Source organism: Neoarius graeffei, chromosome 27, assembly GCF_027579695.1.
Source record: "Neoarius graeffei isolate fNeoGra1 chromosome 27, fNeoGra1.pri, whole genome shotgun sequence".
Lineage (NCBI taxonomy): Eukaryota > Metazoa > Chordata > Actinopteri > Siluriformes > Ariidae > Neoarius > Neoarius graeffei.
The window spans coordinates 21,289,946-21,305,991 of record NC_083595.1 but is presented as its reverse complement, the minus strand read 5'-3'; the positions used below and the strand labels follow the sequence as shown (position 1 = coordinate 21,305,991).

Sequence of the window (16,046 nt, the reverse complement as noted above, 5' to 3'; positions counted from 1 at the left end):
GTCTTGAACCATATGCTTGAAGGATTTATATTTTCAGCCTCGTTTCCATGTTGGAAAATTCCTGACATGTGCAGTTCTTGCCTCCAGAGGCTAATTTGGATTGGTTCGAGTAATTTGGCAAAAATTTCATGCTTTTATCATAGAAGGTTTTTTTGGTTGATAACAGCTGGACTAATTATGAAATATGGTGATAATCTCAATAAGACGACAGCATAAAACACAATCTGAAGCTATCAAAAAAAAAAGTTTAGAAATGTGCTAGGAATACTAAAAGCCATACTTGAAAATAGATTTTACGGCATGTATCTCACTATCTGAAAAGGAAGCCAAGAATTCATCAGACTAAGCATGAAAATGGCCTTAGAAAATGCTTGGCAAAATATAAACAAGTGAAAAGGGTTTATTTATTGATTTAAAGAGGGACAAAAGGCTTTATGTATTCCAGTTCAGCCTACTTTTAAAATCTACTTGCTCCAATATTTATCCTCACCTTAAATGATGGGACTAATGGCCTGTGTGTACAATTCTAAATGTGACCTCATTATAATATTTCTGGGTGGCATTTATGTATTGTATAATGCCTATTATTTATTTCCTTCAATACTGTTAGAATGATTTAAACATACTTTTTTTTTAAACTGACAATTTACATTTTAGATTTTATATTCTACATACAAGTTTTACAAGTTCAGTAAATTCTTGTTATTTTCCAAGTTTGATTAGCTACAATACGATATAAATAGAGAATGAAATATTATAAATTATCCATCCATTATCTGTAGCCACTAATCCTGTACAGGGTCGCAGGCAAGCTGGAGCCTATCCCAGCTGACAATGGGCGAGAGGCAGGGTACACCCTGGCCAAGTCACCAGGTCATCACAGGGCTGACACACAAACAACCATTCACACTCACACCTACGGTCAATTTAGAGCCACCAATTAGCTTAACCTGCATGTCTTTGGACTGTGTGGGAAACTGGAGCACCCGGAGGAAACCCACGCAGACACGGGGAGAACATACAAACTCCACACAGAAAGGCCCTTGTTGGCTGCTGGGCTCAAACCCAGGACCTTCTTGCTGTGAGGTAACACTGCTAACCACTACACCACCGTCCTGCCCTGTTATAAATTATTTTTTTTCAAATGTAAAAATGTACACTGAAAGGTATTTGGGCTATATACTATTTCAAGGCACTTCACAGGTTTGGGGAGACAATTAAAAAAAAAAAATCACTTACTAACCCAGTAAGGATTCATACTGAAATTTGACAGCTAATTTTAAAACTTGTCTTAGTCATGTAAAAAAATAAATACATGCCATGGAAATTGAAGACTTTTCTCAACATATTTAAACAAGCAAACATTTCACCCTTTTGATACAGTGCTGACAGATAAAGGTGATATACTTGAAGAAAACAATAAGGGAAATTAGCTCTTTCAATAATTTATTCAACAAAAAAATCAATCAATGTAATATTCTTCTGTGGAGAAAGCAAGTATTGCCCCCTTTAACAGAAATAACATGTTATTTCTGTTCATGTTCATTGGCAAACTCCCAGATAGCACACCTGCATCGGCCCAATGTCGGCCCACCGTCGGCTGCAATGGTGGCCCATCAGAGGTATGACCAGTGGGCCTTCGTTGAGCCGACATTGGCAAGCTGATAAAGGAAAAATAAAGGATGCATTTATTTATTGAGAAGAAAATAGTTTTAATCTACCTGAACTGAAGTTTTGTAAAGAAATCGGTGCCTAGAACCCTGCTGTGCGTAACGGTAAACTATGTGGTGCCAAATGGCCAGAAATGACTATGGTTATTATAATTACGATATCTTGTTACTTTCGCATGTCCTGCCACCTGCGAACCACTGGTGGTCCGATAACGGACCAGCAGATGTGTTTGCTGCTCACCGTCACTAGCAGGCCACCGGATATGTGCTATCTGGACTGTAGTCTTGCTTTAATGTTCCTTTTGCACAGCAAAAACTTTTTCCTGGCATGCCTCCTATGCAGGTCAAATTTGTCCAACCTCTTTCTGATTGTCAATGTATGCAGTTTCACACCAACAGTTGTAGACGTTACCTCTAGAACCAGTGATAAAATTTCAGGATTCTTGAAGACTTCTTTTAGCATCAAACAGTCTGCTCTTGGTCTGAATTTGCTGGGGCTGCCAGTCCTTTGACAAATTGGCAGTTGTTTGAAATCTGTGCCACTTTTGGATGATTTTCCTTTCAGTGGAATGATTTATTTCTCATAAATTAGAGATCTTTTTAATTCCCTTGACAGATTCATAGGCATCCACAACTTTTTTTTTTTTTCCTGAGGTACATTGAGAGCTCTTTAGATCTTGGAATAATGACAACACACACTTCAATAGCAAAGTGAACACCAGATCCTAGATGTTGGGTTTAAATAAGGCAGGTTCCACCTGCACAAGTTTCTAATCAATGGCACCTAATCTGGAACACCTGATTCTAATTTTATGGACTTGAATTTGTGATAAACGTCAGGCTGTACTTACTTTTTCCAGGATGATCTTACTTATTTGACTGATTTAAAAATAATAATAATAATAAAATATAATATTATAATACACACACACACACACACACACACACACACACACACACAGAGGGTGTCCCAGAAGTTAGGGGGCACTCTGGAATAATTAGTCCATAATAAGTTGCCCCTTAACTTCTGGTACACCCTATATATGTCAGTTTTATGTGTTGTTTGTTGGAGTACATCACCTTTGTCAGTTAGCATTGTATCAGAGAGTGAAATGTTTGCTTGTTTAAATATGTTGAGAAAAGTCTACGATTTCCATGGGATGTACTTATTTTTTCACATGACTGCATGTAAACACAGTGTCCATTTTTTTAGGAAAATGTGTATGCAATTATCTAATCAGCCAAACATGTGGCAGCAGCGGGATTCAAGGAATGAACCTGATGTGGTCTTTTGCTATTTTTGCCCAACTACCTCAAGGTTTGATGTGTTGCGCATTGAGAGATGCTTTTCTGCTCATCACAGTTGTAAAAGAGCGCTTATTTGAAATACAATAGACTTCCTGTCAGCTCAAACCATTGGGTTATTCTCCTCTGATCTCTCTCAAAAAGTTGTTTTGGTCTGCAGACCCTCCTCATACAGTTTTTGTTTGTTTGTTTTTCGCACCATACTGTGTTAACTCTGGATACTGCTGGGTGTGAAAATCTCAGGAGCTCAGACATTTCTGAAATACTCAAACCAGTTCATTTGGCGCCAATAACTATGCCATGATTAAAATTACAAAGATCACATTTTTCCCCATTCTGAGGTTTGATGCAAACATTTAACTGAATCTCTTGACCTATACAGTCTATACCTGATTTAATGCACTGCGCTGCTGCCAAATGATTAGACGATTGGATAACTGAATAAATGAGCAGGTGTACAGGTGTTCTTATTAAAGTGATCAGTGAGTGTATATTTATTAAATATCTTTAGACAACAGGCCAAGGTCAGTATTGGTGTGGAGTGGGAGCAGCATTAAGGCATAGGTCTTGTTTACTGTTAGTGTAACTTCAGCTGAGATCATGCCATGGTCCATCTTGATGCCTTATGAAGTAGTACTGATTCTGATGACATAGTACATTGGGGAGTTGAAGCCCTGAGTTAACGTCTTACAGGTTTACACATAACCCAACATTTAACAATAGATCATACCGTTATACAGTCTAGCAGGTGCACAACAGATGCTTGACTTTTTGAGGTCTTGTGCAGGCAGATGTAAAGTATTGACAGACTGATCGTGGATGTGTTGTGGCAAATGCTATTCTTCTGGTCTCCAAGTCAGCTGTCTTTCATACAGACTCAGGACATGATGCACAAACTGGTACTGCTCAGCTGTTTGAATCATGCCACCCCTATGAAAGCAAGATGAAGAAGCTATTACATTAATTATATACAGCCACCCTGTACAGCTATGCATACATGTGCACACACAAGGTCATGTAATGACATATTATTCAGTATAAATAAACATCATCATAATGCAACAATCATTCCTTTCTCATGAAGTCGACACATGTTCTGAATGATTTCTGGCAAGGTTGATAAAAATCTTAGTTCCATACATAACTAGGTGTTTGTTCTATTTCACCTCCTCAATCCAGGGCAGTATGAAACACCTGGATAATGTAAATCACCAATGTCATGAGGAGGACGGCTCATGCTAGGAGTCCCCTGAAAGGTGCTCAGAGATGACCGCCACACTAACACCGCTGAGGTGGGCAATATTAACCTTGAGACACTGTAGGTCCTTTAGAAAGGCAGTCATAAGCCTATAAGGACTAAAGAAAAACCATCCAAGGTGCAGTGGTCAGTGACAGCTGCTATATACATCTGTAGGTGCTGAACTCTTGCTGCTGAATTGAGTTGTGTTAGGTCCATGCTATAAGGTGAATACTATGTGCAGAGCAATTTCTTCTTAAGTGGAAACAAAGCCCATTTTCTGGGGTCTGGGGTCCCTGGTCTCTGAAAGTGTTTCCTCAGCAGCTTGCTCACAGTTTCTAGTTAAGGCCAGTTGCTGAGTCATGTACAATGTGGGAAGAATGTTCACATAAAAAGTAGTGTGGCCAGTCATGGCTCCAAAACAGAGAACCCAATGAAAATGCTTTGTTCACTGAGACCAGAACATATTTCAGTCTGTGGAATTTAGGGTCAAGCTACAAGCTGATAATGTACTACTGGAATATTTGCAGTTCTAGCAAGTCCATGGAGATCAAAGTTGCAACTGCCATCAGTCTTACAATCCTCAAAACAGATGAGGGCATATCCATTCTAAAACAAAGAGGTGTGGATTATATGGAATTCAACTAAACTGGCAGACTCAGACAATGCATAGTATGTTGAAACACTCACCAATACTAGCAGTGAGGAACCACAAGCTCTGCTGGTCAGCTCGTTGACTGATTGTGGAATAATTGAGGCAAAAATGCCAAGGGAGAAACAAAATGAATGGGAAAAGAAATGAGCAGTAAGTGATCCACTGAGTCTATAGTGACTACTACTCAATGAATACAACTCGGACCAATCAGAGCCACTGCCTACAGCCCATAAAGATGAAAGTTCACATACAACAATGTCAAGTAATTCACTAGATGCAGGGCAGTAACGCTAACAAGGATCCTGCAGACCTTATTATGTTCTAGGAATCATCATCTTCTTCTTCTGGCTGCTTCCATTAGGAGTTGCCACAGTGGAGCATTAGTTTCCAACTCATCCTTTCTGACCAACCTAGTATGGAAATCTGATTTAGGAACTGCATATCGGATTTGACATAAGTTTATAAATAAATAAATAAAAATTATGATAATTTTAACTTATATAGCACCTTTCTCACACCCAAAGTCGCTTTACAATTACAAAAAAAAGTCCACCAAAAGAGGGTCAGGATGTAATTCCAGTGGTGTAGCTGCCCACAATCCCACCAAAAGGTGCACAATGGTATGTCCCACACTGCGTGCACAGCCACTGTAACACCACCAGGCAACATTGCTCAGAACACCATGCCATGGATGCACAAAGTGAGCACAGAAGCACCAACACACAGAGCGCTGGTATGTCCCAAACCATCTACACATTCACCTCGATGCCACCGGGCAACATCGTGCCATGGATCCAGAAAGCGAACACAGAAGCACCACTGCACACAGCACTGGACAACCATGATGCTAAAGAGAACAACGAGCTCACTGCAGTCCATAGTGAGCAGCACAGGCATCAGCCATGGTGGACCAAGGCCTGAAGGAAACTGACGCCCAAAATTGATGCCCAAAACTGGGTCTGGAGCTACACCATGTGCTGAAAAGAACAAACATCAAACCCTACAAACACAAAAAGAAAAACAAAGGGGAAAAAAAGCTCTGGTGAGAAGCATCAGCCAAAACGTGCACAGCATACCAGAAATGGTAATTACAGAGTTGATTACACCAGATGCCCTTCCTGACATAACCTATCTATCCAGACTTGGGACTGTCACTAAGAATAGACTGACTTGTGCAACCCCAGTGCTTGGGTTCCTATAGTGTTCTATTAATAATACTTGTAATATGAAAGAAAGCCCACTGGCCAAGGCAGAAATAAAACAGATGAGGATAATTGCATATTTGTACTGCTCAGAAAGTGAAAAATAATTAAAAAAGACCACTTTATTTATTGCCAATACTGCACTACATAGCACTCTGTGAATTTACTGGAAGGAGGGCATAGATGCATAGATAGATAGATAGATGCTGTAATTCCTACACTGTTCACTCAATTTATATGTAAATACCATTAAACAGGGCCGCTGACAGCTTTGGCTGGGCCCGGGACAAAATGCTCTGAATGGGCCCCCCCCTAACAACCCCCCCGGCCAACCCACACACACACACACACCTCTCTTATCCCAGTCTCTACTCACTCCAACCCTTAAATGACAGGTATTCAAAAACCATTCAACCGGTCAACAACCATTTCATTTTAGCATTTCAACATTTTTACAGTTTTAACATTTTAACAAAAAAAAAAAGCCCAAAACCAGCAACCTCACAGACATTGTGATCTTGTGAAGTAATCCCCAATTTCACTGAATCTTTCCCCCCGTACTGTAACAAGTGGTTACTGTTATTTTGTATCCTTTAACCGAACGCCATTAAATGTATTCCGTTATGCCCCAAGCCTGCATGCGACAGCCCCCGCAATGCCTTCCTAAACTCGTGGATAGTCTACTATAATCACGCAATTGGGGTGCTCTTGAAGGAGTGATGGACGGGGGATTTTGGGCAGGGCTGGGGGCGAACATAGTATACTGTGCGTGCGTACTGTCCAGTGTGAAAAGCAGAGAAGAACACACCGCTCGAGAAATGGCGGGATATGATTGCAGGCTAATGTGAATATTCTTAGCTTCAATCAGATATATGAAACACAATGTTATTAAGCCATTGTGGTTATGAAATGATTCAATGCCCTGTGCGTTTGTTATGGTGTTCAGTGTGACTTGCTCTCCCCTTGTTTGTAACATGAATTGCGTGCCACGTGTGCCTTGGTTGGGGTTACTTTACGGGGCTGGAAAAAGTTGGCTGTGTCTTACCTGGCTCAGCTGCCCCACTGCCTTTGCTAGTACCTGCTGCATCATCCGAATCTTTTTTAAAATATTTATGCAGTGAGCCCCTGAGTCTCTTGGTTTCTTCCTCTCTTTTTCTCTTTTCTTTTCTTTTCTGTGCTCCTGACTTGTGCATGTTGGCAAATGGCATGCACGCTGATTGTCGAAGCGTGCTATGATCGAACGATGTTGTTTTTCCCCCCTTAATCAAAGAGTCAGACCAAACCATTTTTGCATTAGGGGTGGTAGGGGGTTCTTGACACCTTTTTCAAAGACAATAAAGGCAAAAGATCTAGAAATCATTTATTGAATGCAAATATAGCACATTTCTCCCCCAAATCAACACATTTTGAAATGAAATAAAATAAATTTAATCGCAACTTCATGAGAGCCCAGTTCTGGGCCCTCCCCATTCCTGGGCCCGGGACAACATACCCGTTTGTCTCCCCCTGTTGGCGGGCCTGCCATTAAATTAAAGCTGAAAATCAGCACTTATTTAATTATTTGACTGATAGTGCAGTAGACAGCTAAAATAATAATGTTATCAATGTCCAATTATATTTATGGACTGTATATGCAAATATTTGTACATTGACAAAGACAAGTTCTGTCATCTACCACAATTGTTGTCCACCCACAAGAACCGAGAGTAATAAAAGGAACAAAGTCAATATTTTACAGTGTCTTGCAAAAGTATTCATTACCCTTTGTGTTTGTCCTGTTTTGTCACATTACAAGCTGGAATTAAAATGGATTTTTGGAGGGTTAGCACCATTAAATTTACACAACATACCTACAACTTTAAAGTTGAAAATTGTATTTTTTTTATTTTGTGACACAAACAATAATTCAGATGGAAAAAAAAACAAAAAAACAAAAACAAATCTGGAGTGTGCATAGGTATTCACCACCCCAGTCAATACTATGTAGAGCCACCTTTTGCTGCAATTACAGCTGCAAGTCTCTTGGGATATGTCTCTATTAGCTTAGCACATCTAGCCACTGGGATTTTTGCCTATTCCTCAAGGCAAAACTGCTCCAACTCCTTCAAGTTCGATGGGCTGTGTTGCTGTACAGCAATCTTCAAGTTATGCCAAATATTCTCAATTGGATTGAGGCCTGGGCTTTGATTAGGCTATTCTAAGATGTGTAAATGTTTCCCTTTAAACCATTCCAGTGTAGGTTTAGCAGTATGTTTAGGGTCATTTGTCCTGTTGGAACATAAACCTTCATCCCAGTCTCAAACCTCTGGCTGACTCAAACAGGTTTTCCTCCAGAATTGCCCTGTCTTTAGTGCTAGCCGTCTTTCTGTTAAGGGTGGCGAGATGTGGTGAGTTAGGATCCAATAGCAGAACACAAACCAGAAAATCCAATGAATAAAAAAAATGATTTAATTAAAGTCCAAAAAGAGTCAACAAAAATAGCAAAAATAATCCAGACAACAACGAGGTAGACAAAGTGCTAATATGAAAAAAACATGAAAAATAGTTCTAACAAAAACTGGAGACAAAAAACATAGTGCAAAAAACATGAAAAAAAAGACAAAACGTGAGTGCAAAGATTCGGCAAAACAGACAGCAAAAATACAGGAAGCAAAAAATGGCACAGAGACAGCATGAGAAACAGACAAGAAGTTCTGGCAAAGTCCTCTTCTGAGAACAGCCTATTTATACACAGTAGAGCAGACCAGGAAGTGAATGCTGGCAAGATGGAAGTCACGTCCTGGATCCAGATTGCGCTGAACTGGGAGATAGTGAATCTACAGAGTGGAAGTCCGGGGCGGATCATGACACTTTCCTTCAGTCCTGACCAGCTTTCCTGTCCCTGCAGATGAAAAATATCCCCACAGCATGATGCTGCGACCACCATGCTTCACTGTAGGAATGGTGTTCTCAGGGTGTTGGGTTTTCACCATGCATAGCATTTCCCATGATGGCTAAAAAGATCAATTTTAGTCTCATTTGACCAGAGAATCTTCTTTCATGTTTTTGGGGAGTCTGTCACTTGCTGTTGAGCAAACTCCAAACAAATTTTCTTCAGGAATGGCTTTTTTTCTGGCCAGTCTTCCATAAAGTCCCAATCTGTGGAGTGTATGGCTTAAAGTGGTCCTGTGGACAGATACTTCCATCTCCGCTGTGGATCTTTGCAGCTCCTTCAGTGTTATCTTTGGTGTCTTTGTTTGCATCTCTGATTAACGCCCTCCTTGTCCGATTTGTGAGTTTTGGTGGGCTGCCTTCTCTTGTCAGGTTTGTAGTGGTGCCATATTCTTTCCATTTTGATATAATGGATTTAACGGTGCTCCATGGGATATTCAAAGTTTGGGGTATTTTTTTTATAACCCAACCCTGATCCATACTTCTTCACAACTTTGTCTTTGACATGGTTGGAGTGCTCCTTGGGTTTCATGTTGCTTGCTTCGTAGTGTTGTAGAGTCAGGGTCCTTCCATAACAGGTTGATTTATACAGACATCATGTGACAGATCATGTGACACTTTGATTGCACACAAGTGGATCTTAATCAACTAATTATGGGACTTATGAACTGAATTGGTTGGACCAGCTCTCATTTAGGGGTGTCATATGAAAGGGGGTGAATACCTATGCACACCAGATTTCTGTTTATTTTCAGCTTAATTATTGTTTGTTACGATAAAACAACAATTTTCACCTTTAAAAGTAGTAGGCATGCTGTGTAAATAAAATGGTGCTAACCCTCCAAAAATCCATTTTAATTCCATCTTGTAATGCAACAAAGCTGGGCAAACACCAAGGGGGATGAATACTTTTGCAACACACTGTATGTGACAATGATTTGTTTAAAAAAAAAAAAAATCCAGTAGTCTCAGGTACACTTTGTGAAGTTTTATAAGTAAATTGGCTGGCATGTTTTACTGGGCATAGTGGACATTAGCCAAATTATTCTGTAGACTTTGTTTCTTTTTCTTTCTTTCTTTCTTTTACAGCCAAAACTCAAACGATTTCTGAAAATACTGTTAACCTTGTCAAAAGTATGTTCTGAAAACATACATTTTTTTCTGTAACTTTTACAGGCAGAGAAGCCCATCGAGACCCCCCAACCCCCCCATGCTTGACTCACCGTCAAGTTACAGCCTCAAAGTTAAGACTATGCTTGTAGACCTTATACTGTTTAAAATTGAATTGGTCTGTGATGGAAGGTATCTTGTTTGCCAGTGTTTCACCTGCTGCCTGATGGTATCTACAAAACATAAACACTTTGGCTTGGTCATAAAAACAGGCAAGGCAAATATTTAAATGTCTGTGTTTTTTTTTTCTGTCAGCAAAGACACTGACTGTGCTAACATTGGAGCTAACACAAGCTGCAACTGATATAAAATGTTATATCGGTTGCAGCTTGCATTAGCTCGGTGACCAACCATATGCAGTGACCATAAACATATGCTAACCGTGACTCATCAGCCTTTAAATGTGGTCTTGTCTCTGTGGATGGTGTGCCAAATTTTTGGCTCATTTAGCTAATATTTAGAGCAGTATATACAGTGGTGCTTGAAAGTTTGTGAACCCTTTAGAATTTTCTATATTTCTGCATAAATTTGACCTAAAACGTCATCAGATTTTCACAGAAGAGAACCCAGTTAAACAAATGAGACAAACATATTATACTTGGTCATTTATTAATTGAGGAAAATTATACAATATTACATATCTGTGAGTGGCAAAATTATGTGAACATCTAGGATTAGCAGTTAATTTGAAGGTGAAAATAGAGTTAGGTGTTTGTCATCCCATTGATTGAAATCAGGTGTGAGTGGGCACCCTGTTTTATTGAAAGAACAGGAATCTATCAAAGTCTGATCTTCACAACACATGTTTGTAGAAGTGTATCATGGCATGAACAAAAGGATATTTCTGAGGACCTCAGACAAAGCGTTGTTGATGCTCATCAGGCTGGAAAAGGTTAAAAAAAAGCATCTCTAAAGAGCTTGGACTCCACCAATCCACAGTCAGACAGATTGTGTACAAATGATGGAAGCTCAAGACCATTGTTACCCTCCCCAGGAGTGGTAACCCAACAAAGATCACTCCAAGAGCAAGGCATGTAATAGTTGGTGAGGTCACAAAGGACCCGAGGGTAACTTCTAAGCAACTGAAGGCCTCTCTCACATTGGCTAACGTTAATGTTCATGAGTCCACCATCAGGAGAACACTGAACAACAATTGTGTGCATGGCAGGGTTGCAAAGAGAAAGCCACTGCTCTCCAAAAAGAACATTACTGCTCATCTGCAGTTTGCTAAAGATCACGTGGACAAGCTAGATATTGAACTTTTTGGTTTAAATAAGAAACATTATGTTTGGAAAAAGGAAAACACTGCACTCCAGCATAAGAACCTTATCCCATCTATGAAACATGGTGGTGGCCTTTTTGGTTTGGGCCTTTTTTTGTTGCATCTGGGCTTGCTATCATTGATGGAAGAATGAATTCTGAATTATTCCAGTGAATTCTAAAGGAAAATGTCAGGACATCTGTCCATGAACTGAATCTCAAGAGAAGGTGGGTCATGCAGCAAGACAACAACCCTAAGCACACAAGTCGTTCTACCAAAGAATGGCTAATAAAGAAAAAATAAAAGTTAATGTTTTGGAATGGCCAAGTCAAAGTCCTGACCTTATTCCAATCGAAATGTTGTGGAAGGACCTGAAGCGAGCAGTTCGTATGAGGAAACCCACCAACATCCCAGAGTTGAAGCTGTTCTGTACAAAGGAATGGCCTAAAATTCCTCCAAGCTGATGTGCAGGACTGATCAACAGTTACCGAAAGCATTTAGTTGCAATTATTGCTGCACAAGGCGGTCACACCAGATACTGAAAGCAAAGGTTCACATACTTTTGCCACTCACATATGTAATATTGGATCATTTTCCTCAACAAATAAATGACAAAGTATAATATTTTTTGTCTCATTTGTTTAACTGGGTTCTCTTTGTCTATTTTTTGGACTTGTGCAAAAATCTGATGATGTTTTAAGTCATATTTATGCAGAAATATAGAAAATTCTAAGGGTTCACAAACTTTCAAACACCACTGTACATATTTGTTGTTTTGTTGAACTGCACTTAAGTCATTCTTCCCAAAACCATGGTTAATCTAGTTGCACATAAATTTTAGGGGCATGGCTTTTTGACACTTAGAGGTAATAGCATAGGAAAGTGGAAAGTGAGCACACATGAGCTCCTAAACAACCAAATCAACTTTCTACAACACAATAACGTCAATACATAAATAACAAAAACACACAATGATTCATGGTATCTATGAGTATACAGGCTAAACTTTATGTTTAGTTTCATTGCGCTGATGGTTACACCTAACATTGTATACTCACTGGTCACTTTAATAGGAATGTGTTCTTGAGTCTAAAGCCTCACTCACAACCCGCAGTAAGTTTTTGGACATGCACGGGTCGCAGGGTTTGGTAGCTCGCAGCCATGCCGCAGGGTCACAGTGAACCTGGGGGAAAGTTTAGGGGAGGAGTACAGGCAAAGTTCTTGTCAAGTACAGGTTGCACACCTGACTTCCTCAAGGCATGGGAAAAATTGCGCCGTTAGCCAGTGGAAAGCATATGCACATGATCAGTGTGTGGTCAGTGAGTGTGGAGTGTGTGAGACTTGCATTTTACCAGTTTCCTGTGCTATGAGTATGGGCCGCACTTATGTAGCATGTGAGACGGATGTGATTAGCACGTTACAATCACTCGTAACTTGTGTGTGATGCAAGCCAGGAGTGGGTATAAAACCAGTGTGTCTGCAGCATTCTGCATCTGTCTTTCGACTGAAGAACATTGGATATTTTGTGGGAAAAAAATTAAAATTTTCAGTTTAAAGTTTAGAAAATGGGACCCAAGAAGAAGCGAGCAAAAATGAAGTAACCCAGCCTGAAACAGCAGAGGAGGAAGAATTTTTTTTGGGGGGGGCTTTTTCACCTTTATTGGACAGGACAGTGCAGAGACAGGAAACGAGCGGGAGAGAGACACGGGGAGGGATCAGGAAATGACCTCGGGCCGGAATCGAACCCGGGTCCCCGGACCCACGGTATGGCACCCCATCCACCCGAGCCACAATGCCCCTGAGGAGGAAGAATTTGATGATAATGGTAGCAGCACCAGCGAGCCCTGAATGGACAGAGAAAAGTATGCCTTCAAGCCGGCAGAAGGCACAACACCCTGCCAGAGGTACTTTCACAGGTAAATACACATGCTTTAAACATTCATTTCAGTATCTATATACTTATATAATTAATATTATGAGTTACATGTTGATCCTGGGATTGAGATGCTGGCCTCTTCTGCCCCTCGGACCTGCTTGATCCATCCTGGTGCCCTGTGTCTGGTCGGAGTTTTATCGCCCCACTCCTGTGAAGGACGGCCCCATGAGGACAGTTGAGGGTTATACCTGTTAAAACTGTTAATATTATAGTCAGGCTGTCTGTTGTTGCCCAAATGAGGATGGGTTCCCTTTTGAGTCTGGTTCCTCTCGAGGTTTCTTCCTCATGTCGTCTGAGGGAGTTTTTCCTTGCCACCGTCGCCACAGGCTTGCTCATTGGGGATAGATTAGGGATAAAATTAGCTCATGTTTTAAGTCGTTCAAATTCTGTAAAGCTGCTTTGCGACAATGTTTATTGTTAAAAGCGCTGTACAAATAAAATTGATTTGATTTGATTTGATATTATATATGCTGATTTTCATGCATGTTTCAGCTAACGACTGTGTGCAGGTCGCATGTGCTGTGTGCACACACCACACATAGGGGTAGAAAGTGAGATGTACTTCTGTCTTCAGTGCTGCACAAATAGTAAGTGTGGATACTTGTTTAGTATTTCTGAGGCACATCACTCATACAATGACCGTGTGTCACTCATGAGTCTTACTGTCATTGCAAAAAGCCCCTACTAGCCACGCTGCTGACTTGGTTCAGGCATACAAAAGGAGTACGGGTCCTGTATGTAGTGTATGCATTCTTGATTTGTCGCAAGACCCATAGAATTTGCATGTGCAGGACCAAAAGTCTCTACGGGCAGTCTGCGACCTCCTTCGGTGCTGAACACACGCAAGTGTTGCGCAAGTCTCAAGCACGGTTTTGCCAATTTTTTTTACTGTAGACCGCCTGAAGCAGCACATACGGCAGGTTGTGAGTGAGGCTTAAGATTCCTTTTCTGGGCTGGCAGAAGTGGAATTCAATGTGGTGGTCTGCTATTGCGTGCTGAGATGCTTTTCTGCTCACCATGGTTTAAAGAGTTGCTATGAGTTACTATATCCTTCCTGGCAGCTCAAACCAATCTGACCATTTTTCTCTGACCTCTCTTATCAACAAGACATTTCCACCCACAGAACTGTCACACACTCATTTTTTTTCTTTTTCACACCATTCTGTGTAAACTCTAGAGACTTTGCTTTGTGAAAACCCCAGGAGAGCAGTAGTTTCGGAAACCCTCAAACCATTCCATCTGGCACCAACACCCATGCCACAGTGAAAGTCTCAGAGAACACAATTTTTCCAATTCTGATGTTTGAAGTGAGCATTAACTGAATCTCTTGATTTGTATCTGCATGATTTTATGCATTGTGCTGCTGTCAAGGGATTGGCTGATTAGATACCTGCATGTGTGCATGTACCTAATAAAGTGACCGGTGAGTTTATGTATGTATGACAGTTCCAGGCAACTAGCTGACTGTCCTAAATAACAGTATCCAGCTGTCATAACATAACTAAAAGGGGCCCCACTTAGGGGGGTTTTGCAGCAGCAGCAGTGCATTTATGGGAGGTGTAAGGAGGTTTATAGTTGTCATTGAAAAATGTGCCAATATGAGTGGCCATTTTACCCAAGTTTCTTTGGGAGCTCCAAACATTTTCCTAGTTTGCCTCTCCTGATGGTGCGCCCCTGCTAATATCCTATAAAGATCATACTTACACCTTCAAACAGACCACTTGAAAGTTAAATGACATCAAAATTGCTAGCATAGAATCCTGTCCAGAAGAGGACTCAGGAGGCAGATGGAATTTTAGCAAAGTTCCAGGCTTGTGTTTATTTGCACCACTCTTTTTCAGTGCATTTTCAAATACTCAGACAAAAAGGACCGACGGAAAAGGGGCCATCTGTTAGGATTGATCGAGGTGTGGTGAAGTTAGGATCCAAGAGCAGAACATAGACAGTAATCCAATAAATAATATGATTTAATTCAGGGAAGAAAGGGCATGGCAAAAAGGTAAACAAACAGGACAAAAAACAAATGGCAAAAATAGTCTGGACAAAATGAGACAAACAACTTGACAAAAACATGAGACAGGCAAAGACAAAATGCTAATGCAAAAAACCATGAACAAGAAAAGACCCTTAGTGTAAGAAACCATGAACCAGAAATAACCCTTAGAGCAAAAAACCATGAACCAGAAGAACGCTAGTGCAAAAACCATGAACAAGAAAAAGTCACTAGAGAGAAAAACCATGAAAAGCAAGAGAGGCACAGAAATGACTAGAGAAGCAAATGAGGCATTCTGGCAAAGTCAGAGTCTGAGAATGGCCTTTAAATAAGCAGCAGTAAAAACCAGGAAGTGAGTTCAGGAGAGAAGGAATTCCTGTCCCGGATCCAGATCGGCGCTGGCGTGAGAGATCCATAATCTCCAGAGTGGATGTCCAGGGCATAGCATGACAGTACCCCCCCAACGAGCGCCTCCAGGCGCTTTAGGAAGAGCGTCATGACCCCGATATTCCTCCAGGGAGCGGGAGAAGATCAGGATGTCATCCAGGTACACAAAAATGAAGATGTTTAGGAAGTCAAGTCAAGTTTATTTGTATAGCATGTTTAACAATAAACATTGTTGCAAAGCAGCTTTACAGAATTTGAACAACTTAAAATATGAGCTAATTTTATCCCTAATCTATCCC

General features: G+C 40.6%; 1 protein-coding gene across 1 annotated transcript in view; it reads right to left on the bottom strand.

The window, feature by feature from the left end:
• Window positions 1–3,811: 3,811 nt before the first annotated feature.
• Window positions 3,812–16,046, bottom strand: part of ptpn5 (protein tyrosine phosphatase non-receptor type 5) — a 418,366-nt gene continuing 406,131 nt past the window's right edge. The window contains exon 12 of the mRNA XM_060911789.1: window positions 3,812–3,905. Within this exon, the coding sequence (XP_060767772.1) occupies window positions 3,812–3,905 (94 nt within the window). The remainder of the gene's footprint in view (window positions 3,906–16,046) is intronic.